General features: G+C 36.8%; 1 protein-coding gene across 2 annotated transcripts in view; it reads left to right on the top strand.

Annotated features, from left to right (window-relative positions):
- Positions 1-16,409, top strand: part of LOC127852897 (protein MMS22-like) — a 91,461-nt gene that overhangs the window by 42,347 nt on the left and 32,705 nt on the right. For both annotated transcript variants that reach the window (XM_052386930.1, XM_052386931.1), the window contains 10 exons: positions 407-514; positions 1,757-1,868; positions 3,473-3,645; positions 4,732-4,859; positions 6,890-6,980; positions 9,049-9,110; positions 10,613-10,733; positions 11,300-11,371; positions 13,158-13,313; positions 14,704-14,815. In XM_052386930.1, coding sequence (XP_052242890.1) covers positions 407-514; positions 1,757-1,868; positions 3,473-3,645; positions 4,732-4,859; positions 6,890-6,980; positions 9,049-9,110; positions 10,613-10,733; positions 11,300-11,371; positions 13,158-13,313; positions 14,704-14,815 — 1,135 coding nt within the window. The remainder of the gene's footprint in view (positions 1-406; positions 515-1,756; positions 1,869-3,472; positions 3,646-4,731; positions 4,860-6,889; positions 6,981-9,048; positions 9,111-10,612; positions 10,734-11,299; positions 11,372-13,157; positions 13,314-14,703; positions 14,816-16,409) is intronic.

The following is a 16,409-nucleotide window of genomic DNA, read 5'->3' as shown; positions in this document are numbered from 1 at the left end:
CAGCATGTTAATCTTAGAAATGTCTTGGCCGAGCTTGATTCTGGGTTATGTGCGTCCAAAAACTAATGATCTTTATTTAATCTTAGAAAAATCATATTATCACTCTAGAGTTCACATTTATGACTTGATCTTGATAAAACTTATTTAGAATGTCTGGACAATATCTAGGCCTAGATATAATCTAGGTTATTTGCATACAAAAACAATGAAACAAGTTTTGACAATTGGTTTTCCTAGAATTCTGGTGAGCCCTTCATAGCTATCATGCCCCTCTTATTTGAAGAGTTACGAAAAATAAACTTAAAATTTCCTCTCCTTTCTGAAAGCTTAAATCATGAGCCTAATTTAAAAATAAGTTCAATTCATAGCACTTTTATGTTTTTGCAGTTTGTCAATTAAATTTTAGTCTGGAAAAGGATACGAGCTATCAGTTGTTCCTGCGTCTACTGAGTGAACATCTGGGTCGTCTGTATGCTAGTGGCGCCACCCAGGAGTGGAAACAGGTCAAGGGGAGGTCAGTCAGAGGTCAAATTGAGAGTGAAAATAGCAATATGCAACCAGCATAAAACCAGAAAAGCCTGCGAGTAATTGCAGTCAGTTCAGGTTTTATGCTGTTAGCTGTTTATCAGTGTCCTAGGGTTGGAAATGAAATGTTTAAAACTTGAATCTAGTCGGAAAGGTCTTAAATTTCATTTGAGGGTCTAAAAACGTGTAAAAGAGGTTATGTGGAATACATTGTGCAGTAGATGGCCATTGTGGAGGCAAATAGTTGGCAAAATTTAAAAAGTGACACAGTTGTAATCTAAACTTTTTGAAAAGAAAGGGGCCCCCAGCAAATATTTTAGGGGTCACGGGCTGGCAGTCTCCTTCTGATTTATATATCCGTGTATAAGTTTGCAGTATTATGAAATAATGGGACACAAATCTGTTTTAAGGCAGAATCAATATATTTTTAACAAGAAAAAGTTATTAATTCAATCAGAAATAATTATTGTTTTCCCCGCAAGAAGGGGAAATATTGGAGTCTCTCTGCTGGTTTGTTGACTAGTCTGTTGATTGGTAGGTTGCCATAAAATGTTTTAACTTTGAAAAGCAAGCCTGCTACCACATATCTCCAAAAATAAAAATTGAAACATACATGTATGTAATTACCATGAATTGTAGGTATGCAAGACATTTTTTCCCCCAGTAAGACACAACTTCCTGAGTTATCTGTTCTTGAACATAAATTACAAAGTGATGATTTGGTATTACATGTAGTTATCATTGGGAAAAACCTCTGGTGATTAGGTAGAACAATGTTTATGGTAAGAAGCTGGTGATTAAGTAGAACACTGTTTATGGTAAGAAGAAAGAATTTCCAAGTAAAAAAGGGGCAGACTTGACCTATTTATTTAATAAATGGAACTGGTCTTTTTTCTCACCGATTTGGGAAAAATGCATTTTTGGGATTGGGATTTTTTTCATGCAAAAAGTACACTGATTTTGCAAAAACTGATTTGATATACTGGTAACTCTTTTATAACTGTCTTTATAATAATTCAGATTATAAGAACATAATCATATAAATAAGAGTTATTTTCTTTTTTCAGATATGAATGAAAAACAATTGTGATACTTTGATAATAATATACTTACATAAACAAAATTATTTTTTTTTTTTTCAAATAACGAATTTTTGTCCCATTTCGCTTTGGAAATGGGTCCATTTGACTGACCCATGTGAAATCACTATGATTTGACAATGATTTTTCAGGATCTACTCCAAGTTCCATGTGCGGCGTGTGCAGGAGCTGTTGGAGGTGGGCCTGTACAACCTCACGGCTCTCTTCATCACGCTGGGGATGACTGCCGACCTAGAGGATGTGGTACGTGGGCGTGATCGGTGTTTATACTTGAGCATTCCTCTGGGAAAATGGGGCTTAATGCACGTGGGTAAAGTGTTGTCCCAGATTAGCATGTGCTGTCTGCTTTTATTGTGTTTTTGGTTTAACCCTTTCAGTGCGGGAACCGAATTTTAAAGGCCTTTGCAAACAGTTTGGATCCAGATGAGACGCCACAGAACGTGGCGTCTCATCAGGATCCAAAATGTTTGCTATTCTGATAGTATTCTTTGAAAAAAAAATGTAAGAAAATGCTAATTTTAGAAATTCAGCAGACAACATTTTAGCAGACGACAAATTTCCCAGCATGCAAAGGGTTAAAGTAAGTGTCTTCCTAGCAAAAGATTTAGGCGGAAAGTCTTGTCCATGATTAGCCTGTGAGGATTGCACAGGCTAATCTGGGACGACACTTTATGCACATGCATTATGCCCCATTTTTACCTGAACAAGGCTCATTAGTATACAGCCCCAATGACTGCAAATGTACTTGATTTCAACTTTAGTTGAAATGTTGATATATTTACAAATCCAAACATTTCTTACAGTTTCTTTGATTTACATAGGTTTGGTATGAAGCTTTATGACTTAAGATCAAGGTTTGGAATGTTCATATTCATGAAACCACAACATCTGAAGTTCTTAATCTAATTTTAATTGTTATTGTTTGAGGTTTATGAAATGTTTATATGTAGATGGATTTCTAAGCCATATTATATATGTGGTATGACATTGGTCAGGTATGGCAGGCTTATTTGTTCTAGATTATACCTTTGTTAAGTATGATTCTTCCAAATACATTACTCAGTTTATTTCTCATTCAATATACATTGTGAACCAAACATAAATCAGACACTAATTTTCGTGCATTTTCACGGGTCCTTTCAACAAAAAAATCAAATATTCAACAACGTTCAATATTAGATAAGTCTTATATCAGACACTATAGAAAAATCGATGAATTAAGGATCAAACAAAAATGCCAGACTTTATGAATTCACGAAATTTGATATTAACAAAAACAAATGAATCTACGGTATAGTGTTGAGTATGATGGTTATGTTACTTTCATGGAAATGAAGCTCACTCTGGGAATTCAGGGCTTAATGCATGTGCATGAAGTGTCATCCCAGAAAAGCCTAAGCATTCCTTACACGCGAATCAGGGACAACACTTTCCTTTTTTATGGATTTTAAAAAAAAGGAGGTCTCTTCTAAAGGAATGTTCAGTCCAGGCGGAAAGGTGTCGTCCCTGATTAGCCTGTGCAGACTGCTTATGCTAATCTGGGCCAACACTTAACGAAAATGCATTAAGCCCCGTTTTCCCAGAGCGCGGCTCAAAAGAATTCCATTATTCCTTTCACACAGAAGAAGGAAAGTGAAAATGGCTTTTGCAACCAGCATAAAACCAGAACAGCCTGCAAGTAACTCGCAGTCTGTTCAGGTTTTATGCTGCTTGCTGCTCATCAGTAACTAAGGATTGCATATGAAGCCTTTAAAACTTGAATTTAGTAAGAGAGGTCTTAAATTTAACTTTCTTAGGGACAACAAATGCGTAAAAATACGTATATAAGTTGTAAAGGTTTAATGTAGGCCTCCAAGCTGGTGGATTTCTATGACATGCTGGACATATCCAGTCTTACGTTCGCCCGTCGCTCCGTGGTATGGAAGGGTGTACTGGCCCTTACGCTCGTGTACGTGAATAAGGGACTGGACGTCACATTCCTAGCTGAGAAGATGGCAGTGTCATTTGAGGCTGCAGTCAGGTATGAAATGTAAAGAATGTTATCTCTGCGTAAAATTGTACTGCCCTCTCACAGAAGATTATGCTAGAGTCACTGTGTCACTTTCAAATGATATAATTCTGTGGAGCCAAATGCCTCCATGTTTCTCAAGTGATTTAATTGATGATTCAAGTATGAAATCACCATGAAGTGTAGACATGCTAAACATTCTTTAAGCCTTCACCAAGTGGGAGGCAGTAAGCATTGCACTTGTCAGTCCATCTGTTTGTTTGATTCGGTGGGTTGCGTCCAGAATTTAATCTAGATCATCATGACATGTGTGGTACATGTAATAATGTTTATGGGCATAATATCTTATCCAGGATTGATTAACTAGCGAGATTGCATTAAGCACTTCAGAATTATAGCCCTATAGCGTAAGGTCATACTAGCATTTTATTTGTTTTCATATAAAATTAATATGTTCACTCCTCGCCCTGACACAGGTGAAAATATATTATATATCAGCACACATGAAATGATAAGACGATATTACACTGAAACCAATAAATATTCTCTTTTTCATCCTCAGTAAATCGCATCCTTCTCCAGCATGTTTTGTCCCTATGTATGCCAAGGTTGCTTTACAAATACTTTTTATTTTTTAAATGGATCTTTTTATGCCCCGAAGGAGGGCATATAGTGATCAGACTGTCCGTCAATCTGTCCGTCAATCTGTCCGTCTTTCCGTCACACTTTTCGTTTAGGTTTCGAAAAATGCTCATAACTTCTATGTCCCTTTAGATATAACCTTCATATTTGGTATGCATGTGTATATGGACAAGGCCTTTCCATACGCACAACAATTTTTACCCTTGTGACCTTGATCTTGAACTTAGGGTCCGCGTTTAGGTTTCGAAATCTGCGTTTAGGTTTCGAAAAATGCTCATAACTTCTATCAAAGCGTTTATAGGGGGCATATGTCATCCTATGATGACAGCTCTTGTTTTTTATTGGAATTATTTAAGAGTTAAGAGTTTTTATAAAGCCAGTAGTGGAGAAGGATTGATAAATTCTTCTCTGTGATGCTTCCAAAGCCACGCCCCTGATTGCGCAATACCTTTCCAGTCAGTTTGTGGAGGCCAGCTTTGACACACGCCACCATCTGTGGAGACTCATTCTGCTGTACATGGAGGGGATGCAGGAGGTCATCGACTCCAGCTCCAACCTCGCCCTCTCACAGTATAAACTCCTGTGTAAGTAGTGCTTATTAGCTTAATACTTCACCTTTGACCATTTTCAGCTCTCTGTTTTCAGAGAAAACCCGAGGTATTGTCATAGCCAGCTCGTCGTGTCGTCCGCCGTCTGCGTGGTGCTAAAACCTTGACATTTTGCTCTTAAATCAAAGTGCTTCTACCTACAACTTTGTAACTTCATAGATGCACCTTGATGAGTTCTACAAGCCATACCCATTTTTGGGTCACTAGGTCAACGGTCAAGGTCACTGTGACCTCTAAAAAAAAATATTCTGACAAGCTTTTATTTATTAAAAACTGCACCTGCAGCCGAGCGTTGGCACCCGTTATATTGCTCTTGTTATTTTCTTATGTTAGCATAAAACATAATTTGTATTCTATTGATGAATCTTTAAGTCCCAGTCCACTTAAAATTTCACACAGTATAACTTTACAGAAGTTGTATTATATCGACATCTCGCCACCCAAAAAACAACACAAAACACATTGAAACCAGTCACATAATAACGTTTCTGATATTGTTATTTGATTAATTTCTGAGCACTCAATAGGTGGTGATACCTCTGGAGTTAATTGAGTACATTACTTTTGTTCTATGTGTGCATATATTATAAACTCAATTTGCACGCAGGACTTACAAACATATACTTAAGTGATAGTATATTTTACGAACAAAATAGACTGCAGTGAATTAAAGGAGATTTTCTCTCATTAAATAATGCCATTTTGACATGCATTTAATTATTTTTAGTGGATATGGGCTTTAAATGACTTGGTCATCTGGTGTCAAATAAAAGGGACTAGCTCCATTTGGAAAAACCTTGTTATCACATTATTTGCGGATTGATTATCAAACTGCCATAGTCCTTTGACCTCCCTTGATTCATTATCCCCCGCCATAGGCGGAGGGATATTGTTTTGGCGTTGTGTGTCCTTCCGTCCGTATTTCCATCCGTCCGGAGCCATATCTTGGAAGTGATTTGGCCGATTTCATTGAAACTTGGTATGAGTATATATACGGATAAAAGGATGATGCACGCCAAATGGCATTGTACACCATCTGTTAATAACGGAGTTATGGCCCTTTGTATCTGGAAAAATGCTTTTTTGAGTGTCAAATATAACACTTTTGTGTCCAGAAGCATATTTGCGGGGGATATCAATTCAACAAATTTGCTTGTTGTTGTTGAATTGAGTTTTAGCTTACCTGAGCAAGGCAGAGTTTTATGAAACTTCACAGGAATGATCCAAAGTTGACCTTTTAACAATGTGGTTCAAATCGTTCCAGTCTACTGCATGTGTAGATCACCAAAGCTAACAATTGATTTTAAAAATTACAGCAACAAAGGTCGGAGGTGTAATATTTGGTATTAAGCATCGTCTAGTGGTCATCTTCGAAAATTGTTCCAATTATGTCCCTGGATCAAAACTGGCCACGCCCCAGGGGTTAACTATTCTATATTGATTTATATGGTAAATAACTTTTAAAATCTCTGAAATCTCAAGGCTCAGTGGTTAAACATGACCTCTACAGTGTACATCTGTTGGAAAGCCATGTGTGGGTGATACTAATCACCTCCAGTTATAGCTCTAGTTTAGTCAGTTGCTGTTAGTCAATTGCTGTTGGAAATTATATATAAAATAGTGCTTTCATGAGACTAATTTTGTGTTTTGTGCCTCACATTGACCAGGATATTAAGGCATTGTGGTTTTGCTGTCCTTAAAGGGGCCTTTTCACAGATTTTGGCATGTTCTGAAGTTTGTCATTAAGTGCTTTAAATTGATGAATGTTTACATTGGAACTAAAGAGTTCGAGTATAAACAAAAAGAAAAGAAAAGAAGTCGTAAAAAGATGCATATAATTGATATTTTAGAGAATGTTAAATGTTCAGTATTACTGTTTTTAAGCAAAGATCATTACTACAACAAAACATCCAGATTAGGCAAAAAGTGTCATCCTTTGCGACACTTAACACACTTGCATTAAGCCCCAGTTTTCCCATAACGAGGCTTGATTGGTCCCATTTCAGGTCCAAGCATCAAGACCCTTCTCTCCAAATGTTCGGACCATGAGCTGAGGACCTGCCTCTCCATCCTGCACTCCATTGTACAGAAATACAGGCAAGACCAAGCATTTCAATCAACTTAGAAAACCTGGAATTTAATGACCCCAGGCTTGAAATTTGCAGGGGTCAAATGAAATTTTCAAGGTTGAAAATAATGAATCCCAGTGTTATTTCTTTCTGCATATTTGCTAAATGCTCTGAAATATTTTCTCAGTATGAATTTGAGAGAAGTAATATGCAAAAGCTAAAATTGTTATGATGTATAAAATACTATAGAGTTAGCTTCCTGGTAATATTTGCATCAAAATGATACAAGGCAGATAATTTGAAGGAGTCAAAAGTTTAAAAACAATCAGTATGGTTGCATCAAAAAGCATGATTCTTCTTTAACCCTTTGCATGCTGGGAAATTTGTCGTCTGCTAAAATGTCGTCTGCTGAATTTCTAAAATTAGCATTTTCTTCGATTTTTTTTTCAATGAATACTATCAGAATAGCAAACAGTTTGGATCCTGATGAGACGCCACGTTTTGTGGCGTCTCATCTGGATCCAAACTGTTTGCAAAGGCTTTCAAAATTTGGTTCCAGCACTGAAAGGGTTAATTGAAATCCCATTGAGACAGATTAATACACATATGGTGGTATTGTTGATTGTTTGTTTGTTTATGGGATATTGCGTGTCGGGGCTCCCCACTTTGTTGTTCATTATGGGATTTTCAAAACAAATTTGCCCAAATGATATCAAGATGACATGATACCTGCTTCAAGGTCAAGGTAACAGTGGACACTTAAATTTGTGTATATTCCTTATATGGATAGAGTGAAAGTATATGTTTGTGTGCACAGCCCATGACTTTGTTGTCCATGATGGGACTTAAACATAACTTGACACAAATGATCATAGCAAGACGATGTGTTGCATTTAAAAACCATGTCCCTTGCCTCATATCTAGCCATGTCCCAGGTTTGATTTTGTATTGATATAACTTTCTACTGATTACTACATGAAGCGTCTGGGAATATTCGTCACCTGTAGTTATTTCTTCAACTTTAGTTTAAGTTTTAGTTGGTGTATATAAGTGCTAGAAACGGTTTTATTTAACCCTCACGAGTTACAACTCCTATACCAATAAAGTTGCCATGATGTAATGATTATGGTGTCTGCCAAGCAATCGGGAGGTCACAGGTTTGATCCCCACAGTGGAAGCGTTCTTTAGATCTCCCCCACTGACACCAAAGTACTGGTTCTAGTCCCAGGAAATGGACTCGAGAGCATTTTGTAAAGTAGTAAGTACTTTAAATGCAATTGAGCTAATTTAAAAATAATTATACCCCCACAAACAAAGTTTAGGGGGGTATATAGGAGTGAACTTGTCGGTCGGTCGGTCTGTCAGTTGGTCTGTCTGTCTGTCTGTCAGTCCGTAATAAGTGTCCGCTCTCTAATTCCAGTAGTTTTCATCCGATCTTCACCAAACTTGGTCAGAAGTTGTATCTACATGATGTCTAGGCCAAGTTTGAACATGGGCCTTGCCGGGTCAAAAACTAGGTCATGGGGTCACTTGGTGCGTTTTAAACATTCAGCATGTTGTCCGCTATCTAATTCAAGTAGTTTTCATCTGATCTTCACCAAACTTGGTCAGAAGTTGTATCTAGATGATCTTAAGGCCAAGTTAGAACATGGGCCTTGCCGGGTCAAAAACTAGGTCACGGGTCACTTAGTGCGTTTTTTAATATTCAGCATGGTGTCCTCTCTCTTATTCAAGTAGTTTTTATCCGATCTTCACCAAACTTGGTCAGAAGTTTTATGGAGATGATCTTAAGGCCAAGTTAGAACATGGGCCTTTCTGGGTCAAAAACTAGGTCAAGTGGTCACTTTGTGCATTTTAAAAATTGAGCATGGTGTCCGCTGTTTTTTGTGAAGACGACATGCAAAATATTATGTGTCAATGCGGCATGTAGGGGTATTTGTCACGTCTGTGACAAAGCTCTAGTAAGGTTTAAACTAAACTTAGAGAAATCATTAATGAAACCCTGATCGATATGTTTCCAGAGACCTATCTTGTGTACAGGTCGTAAGTAGCTAACAAGGATAACTGAGATGATCACCTGGTCTCTGATGTTTCAGGCAAGTGAAGGGGGACTTAAAGGACCTGGATGTGTGTGTGGCAACCACCCTGCAGCTTGCAGGTAAAAGCTTCGGTGGAACCAATTAAAATACGCCTCCATCTGGAAAAACAGGGCTTAAAGTGTCGTCCTAGATTAGCCTGTGTAGTCTGCAATTAAGAGACTTCCTTTAAATGAGTTATACCATTTAGGCGGAATGTGTCGTCCCTGATAAGCCTGTGTGAACTGCACAGGCTAATCTGGGATGACACTATGAGTCCAATTTGTTTCAAGTTATATTTGTGTTCTATGTCTATTTCAGATTTTACCATTAATGTTTTGTGTTATATTTTTGAACTATGTGTACCCTTTAAAATTCACAAGCAACGCAACAATGGCTTTATGCAACCAGCATAAAACCAGAACATGTGAATTTGCAGTCTGTTAAGGTTTTTGTTGTCTCATCAGTATCTAAGGGTTGGAAACAGAGCTCCAGATAAGATGCGTACCTGCGTATTTACGCATTGAAAAATTAAAAGAACGCTTTAAAAATCAGCCCAATGCGTAACATTACGCAATACAAATCAATAGTTTTTTTTTATGCCCCCGGATCGAAAGATCGGGGGTATATTGTTTTTGGCCTGTCTGTCATTGTATGTGTGTGTGTGTGTCCCAAAACTTTAACCAAAACTTTAACCTTGGTTATAACTTTTGCAATATTCAAGATAGCAACTTGATATTTGGCATGCATGTGTATCTCATGGAACTGCACATTTTGAGTGGTGAAAGGTCAGAGTCAAGGTCATCCTTTAAGGTCAAAGGTCAAAAAAACAAATTCAAAAACTTTAACCAAAACTTTAACCTTCTTCATAACTTTTGCAATATTGAAGATAGCAACTTGATATTTGGCATGCATGTGTATCTCATGGAGCTGCACATTTTGAGTGGTGAAGGGTCAAGGTCATCCTTCAAGGTCATCCTTCAAGGTCAAAGGTCAAATTTATTGATTCAAAGCAGCGCTATAGGGGGGCATTGTGTTTCTGACAAACACATCTCTTGTTAATCAAGTAAAGTGTCTAACAGGTTTTACCAATAATTCATAGTTTTTAATGTAAGTTGAATCGAAAGAAAGTCAATCAAAATAAGCTTGTAATAAAATGGGGGCCCAGCATGTTTGTGGATTAAAAAAGGGACATTTAATGCGCCCAGCGGCTCCTTTGGGAATATTTTACAGAAAGTCTGCTCATATCATCCTTTAAAATGTTTTCTGTTTGCATATACTAATAAGAAATAATAATAATTCTAGATTAAACACTATGCACTGTGTCAGTTTTCTATTGAAATGGAAAATGCCCCTTAATATTCCTAAATGCCATTTATTGCTGAAACAAAGGAGTAAAATACGCTTTAACAATAATATCAGGGGGTAAAATACCCTTTAGACTAATTCCTTATCTGGAGCTCTGGTTGGAAATGAAGTCTTTAAAACTTGAATTTATTAAGAAAAGTCTTAAATTTAATGTGATTTTCTGGGGGACAACAAACATGTAAAAATGTGTATCTAAGCGGTAAAGGAATAATTTCAGATTTCAGCAGCGCGCTGTGGAAGGTGGTGTACAGTTTTGTGTACGAGCATGCCCAGACACTCACCCCGCCCACCACCATCGGGGACATGGCCGCATCCTTCTGTCTGCTCTCCCTCGTCTCGTATGTACAATACAGTTGAGCCACGCTCTGGGAATACAGGCTTTAATGCATCTATGTAATGTGTTGTCCCAGTATAGCCTGTGCAGTCTGCGCAGGCTATGGAGCTGGTTATTTAGAATAGAACACAAAGATTTCGCATAACTACTTGTATATGCATGTAGATATTCTGCTGTCATCATTTTTTAGGGCAGCTTACATGTATATGTAGCTTGTGATTCCATTTTTTTTGACCAGTTGAGTAAAGATCAAGGTCATTGTTTCTAAAAATAAAAATACTACTCACTTAATAGTTTCAGTTTGTATATGGTTATTGTGGGTATTGTTATTAAACTGTGTGTGTTTGTAGCTAGCATGCAGACTTAGCTATGGATTGCTCAATCATTTAAATTATACATTAATAACTAAAAAGTTCAAAACCTTGTTTCTTGGCATTGCCCTGTTTCTTGTTGACTATTTTACTACTAAATAAATTTTACTTATTTATGATAAATTATATTCGGATGAGTTATCTAGGCCTTCTTGTTAAAGTGAATGATCAACATTCTATCAACACTTTGTTGTTCTAGGCTTCCAGATGCTCTGACATCTACAGTGTCGGTGTTTCAGTATTTCTGTGCTTCAGATAAAGTCACAATCAGGTGAATATACAGTTTACTTATGAGTCTTGTTCTGCGAAAAAGGGTTTTAATGCATGTGCGTAAAGTGTCGTCCCAAATTAGCCCGTGTAGTCCTCCTTAACTGGTTATCGTCTTAGAAGAGACTCTTTAAACAAAAAATATTTAAGCAGCAAGTGTCGTCACTGAATATCCTTTGTAGGCTTATGTGGGACGACACTTTACGCACATGTATTAACCCTTTGCATGCTGGGAAATTTGTCGTCTGCTAAAATGTCGTCTGCTGAATTTCAAAAATTAGCATTTTCTTCAAAAAAAAATCAAAGAATACTATCAGAATAGCAAACAGTTTAGATCCTGATGAAATGCCACATTCTGTGGCGTCTCATCTGGATCCAAACTGTTTGCAAAGGCCTTTAAAATTCGGTTCCCGCACTGAAAGAGTTAAAGCCCCTTTTAATCAGAGCAAGGCCCATATATATTTTTGTGGTGGCCTTTTGGATATGTTAAGTGGTTACTTATCAGTAATTTCCTTTCAAACATGCTATAGATCACATTTATTTTCTTATCCCAAAAGCAGATTTAACGTTTGTTTTTATGTCACCTCTGGGAGTTCAAAATATGTGAGTCATGTGGAATCAAAAACAAAGTCAGCTGGGCAAATCTGTAAAGGCAAAAATTGTGTGACCCAGTAAAGCCAATAAGAACCTTAAAGGGACCTTTTCACGTTTTGGTAAATTGACAACATTGAAAAAAAATGTCTCAGAATAGCATATTTTGGTGTAAGTAATGATATTTCTGAGGAAACTGTAATACTGAACATGTACTATGCTCTAAAATATCCATTATAGGCATCTTTTTACGATTTAAAAACCTGAACTTATAAAGGGTTACACATGCGAAGCGATTTAATAATTTGGAGAGTTCGTTGTTATCGTTATATTTTGTGACATTACATGTACAAGGATTGCTTATATAAAGTATACAATACATAACTCACTATGTGAGCACGGGTGACCGATTGGTTTAAGCACTTTTATTCCAAGGGTCGGTGGTTGGAGCCCAGTTTAGGATGACTTTATTTCTATAAAAAAACTCATGTTTTTTACTGTTGGTAATTAGTTCCAATGTTTACACTTATCAATTTAAAGCATTTAATAATAAACTTCAATACATACCAAAATTTGTAAAAAGGTCCCTTTAAGGCTCTATTATTTTTTTTTTGCAACATATAGGCAGGTAAGTTACAGTGGAGGTAAACTAAAAAGGTTTAGGAAGAAATTTTTGGTCAAGAATTAGCATGTTGTCAAGACAGCTCAAGATTCAAGAGAGTTCATAACTTTGTCTTGTGTTAAATGATCATTTTAAATTTCGTGAGCATTAATGATCTGTTTCTTTGAGCAAATCATAAGTTTGTCTGTCATCCATTTGACTTTCTGTCAATAATATTTATTGTTAAGTAAGGTTTTCAATTATTGTTAGAGGCCGTCTTCTGGTAATTAGCACGAGGAGCAACTAAAAATTTAGGTGTTAAATATGTTAGTTTTATGCTCACCTGAGCAGTGAGCACTCTGTGCTCACAAAGTACAGTGTTGTCCATCGTCCGTTAGTTCGTAAGGTATGTAAACTTTTTATTAAAAAAAACTTCTCCTTAATCCCTTTACAGATTATTCTGAAAAACTTTACAGGAATGATCTTTGGGTGACCCTCTAAAATTGTTAAAAAAAAATCCTGTCCATTTCATATGTAGGTCACCTGAGCTAAAAATAGATCTTGTTTTGCTGGTAATTGATAAATCTGTCTTTTGTAGCGTAACTTGTCGCTTTCTGAGTCATCTGTTGGCCAACACTGCACTGATGGAACATGTGGAGTGTAACCTTGAAAACTGCAGTGGTTTCCTAGTGTCAGTCTGGTTCCGTTGCTGCATACTGACTCCGCCATGCTCAGAGCTAAATGAGATCACCAGGTGGGTACCAGTCTATGATGTTTCCTTCACATATTATAGTGGAGTGTAACCTAGAGAATTCAACTGGTTCTGTTGCTGTATGTAGACATCATCTTAACCACTTGCTAGATTTTCAAGAAAGATCATAGGTCAGTTCAAATAGGACAACCCTGGGGTAGGGGGGTCACATGTATAAAGACTTATATAGCAAATTAACAAACAAATTATGAAACCACACGGTATGTAACATAAATTAATCCTCTACAAAGTTTATTTAATTTTTGCCCCAGGGTTTAAGCGTGACAAGTCCCTGAAGTCACGTGGTTTTAGTAGACTATATAGCAATAACTTTACAACATTATTGTTAAACATCAAGGCCTAGAGGTATAATAATTGCTACGTAACATTTGACAGTGGTCCTCTACTAAGTTTGTTGAAATTGTGACCTTCAGATCACAGGCCTTATGCTGGTATTGCATTGTTATTATCCCCCGCCATAGGCGGAGGGATGTTGTTTTTGCGTTTTCCGTCTTTCCGTCCGTCCGGAACCATATCTTGGAAGTGCTTTGGCGGATTTCATTGAAACTTGGTATGAGTATATATATATAGATAAGAGGATGATGAACGCCAAATGGCATTGTACACCATCTGTTAATAATGGAGTTATGGCCCTTTGTATCTTAAAAAAATGCTTTTTTGAGTGTCAAATATGACACTTTTGTGTCCAGAAGCATATTGGCGGGGGATATCAATTCAATGAATTTGCTTGTTGTCCCCTACCGGTTTCACTGGAGGGGACTTATGGTTTACGCTCCGTCTGTCAGTCCGTCCGTCTGTCAGTCACACTTTTCTGCGATAACTTTAAAAGTTCTTAATATTTTTTCATGAAACTTGGAACATGGATAGATGGCAATATGGACATTATGCAAGTCATTTCATTTTGTTCTTAAGTCAAAAATTCTGGTTGCTATGGCAACATATAGACTAGAAATATTGCTGAAAATGGTGGTTTTCTGGATCCTGCGATAACTTTAAAAGTTTTGATTATTTTTTCATGAAACTTGGAACATGGATAGATGGCAATATGGACATTTTGCACGTAATTTCATTTTGTTCCTACGTCAAAAATTGTGGTTGCTATGGCAACCAAAAAAAATCAAAAAAATCTGAAAATGGTGGAATTTCTGACAATGGTGGAGCCGGTAGGGGACCATATTGCTTGACAATAGCCTTGTTAATATATAGATTTATAAGCAAGATAACTTAAATAATTTTCTTCTCAATACACCTTTCATTTAAAACATTTCTCATATAAGCCATCACATCATTTAGGGCCATGAAGGCGCATGTGTTTCTCATTACTATTTTCCCAGTAAGAATTAATAGACCATATATTGTATTTTTTGTTCAGGTCAGTGATGAACCTCCCTGAAGTACATCTGCTACTGCCCCAAGTTGGCGACCTTGAGGAAGCCCCTATTAGGTTCCTGAAGGCCATTGAAGAACACCATGCAAGGCTGGAGGTAGGGGGCACATGCTGGGGTCTGAATATTCAATATTTCTTCTAAAGAATGTTTTGTTTCCACTTGAGATCTTGGGAACTCATGCAGTGTTTTTAGCTCACCTGAGCGATAGCTCCGGGTGAGCTATTGTGATCACTCAGCGTCCGGCGTCCGTCCGTCTGTCTGTCTGTCTGTAAACAATTTGTAAACATCTTCTTCTACTAAACCATTGAGCCAATTTCAACTAAATTTCATGTGGAGCATCCCTAGGTCATGGGACAAAAGAATTGTTAAAAAAAATTTGATCACATAACCAAGATGGCCGCCATGACCATATATGGTAAAAACCTTAAAAAATCTTCTTGTCAGAAACCGCTCATCAGATTTTCAAAAAATTTCACAGGGATGACCTTTGAAGGCTCCCCTGAAAAAGTTGTTCAAAGAAATTTGATTCGTCAAAAAACATGGCCGCAGGAGCTCGTTGAACTTTGCATGTTTATTCGTTTTTGCCTATTTTGTGAAATCTTTAAAAAATCTTCCACATTTTTTGTCCGATCCTTTCCAAATTTGCACAGTGTCTTTATATCAATGAGGACACAAACCCTACAAAAAATGAGCATTATTGGTCCATGAAGTACAGAATTACCTCCCCTTGAATTGAGAAAATGGTGTTTATGCAATAAAGTCCAAATTTTTCATCCAATTCTTTCCAAACTTGTTTATATATCAGATTAAAGAGAATAAAATTTTCTTTATTATGGTTTTTCTTTCATGAAAATCTATAAAGGATAAGTGTTATTAATCGTTGCTTTATTAATGAACAATGCGAATTATCGGTATTGATTTTTTTCCTGACATGCCGTCCCAGATATTAACCGCTTTCAGCTGTAGACTGTGTATCAATACATCGCCGTGTTATTGACCTGAAAAATTCATACGCAGTCGGCATTAACACCGGTCATCGAGACAAATTACTGATGTGAAAACAAATCGTAAACAAATCGTACATCGTAGAGGATTAAATAAACAATTACATCTGATTAAAGATTAAAGATTGCTGCCGATTTAAATCAATTTGAGTACTTTTTGCGTATATTTGATGCCGAATGGGAAGCTGTGTTTAGACTTAAGTTGAGAAAAATGGCAACAAGATACTTGCCTGTTGGTAGCTAAGGTCTCAGGTCGTTTCGCCCTTAATCCCGTTTGCCCTCTGTCACCCCGGGTCGTTTCGCCCCAGGTCGTTTCGCCCTTACAAGTGGGTTGTTTCGCCCTTATTTAATTCTTATGTAATATTAGGCTTTTGTAAATGATTCTTTCGCTCCGAATAGTATTTGTTTTACATATATGGAAAATTAAGATTTTTAATACAAATTTGATTATTATTTGCAATTTTAATTTAGTACTTGTTTATCATATATGGGAAATTAAGATTATTTAATTATTACAAATTTGATGTTTGCTCAATTATCCGTTTATTTTTAATTGCAATTAATTAACGGAAACATTATGATTCATTGTGTTACAAACGTGAAGTATTACGATTAATTAGTTTGGCAGAGGTATGATGCTTTGATTTGCCAATTAAAATAATTTCGGGACGTAGTGACTCATGTGA

This window comes from Dreissena polymorpha, chromosome 12, assembly GCF_020536995.1.
Source record: "Dreissena polymorpha isolate Duluth1 chromosome 12, UMN_Dpol_1.0, whole genome shotgun sequence".
NCBI classification, from domain to species: Eukaryota; Metazoa; Mollusca; class Bivalvia; order Myida; family Dreissenidae; genus Dreissena; species Dreissena polymorpha.
The sequence above is the reverse complement of the archived record's forward strand: the minus strand, read 5'-3'. Positions and strand labels throughout refer to the sequence as shown.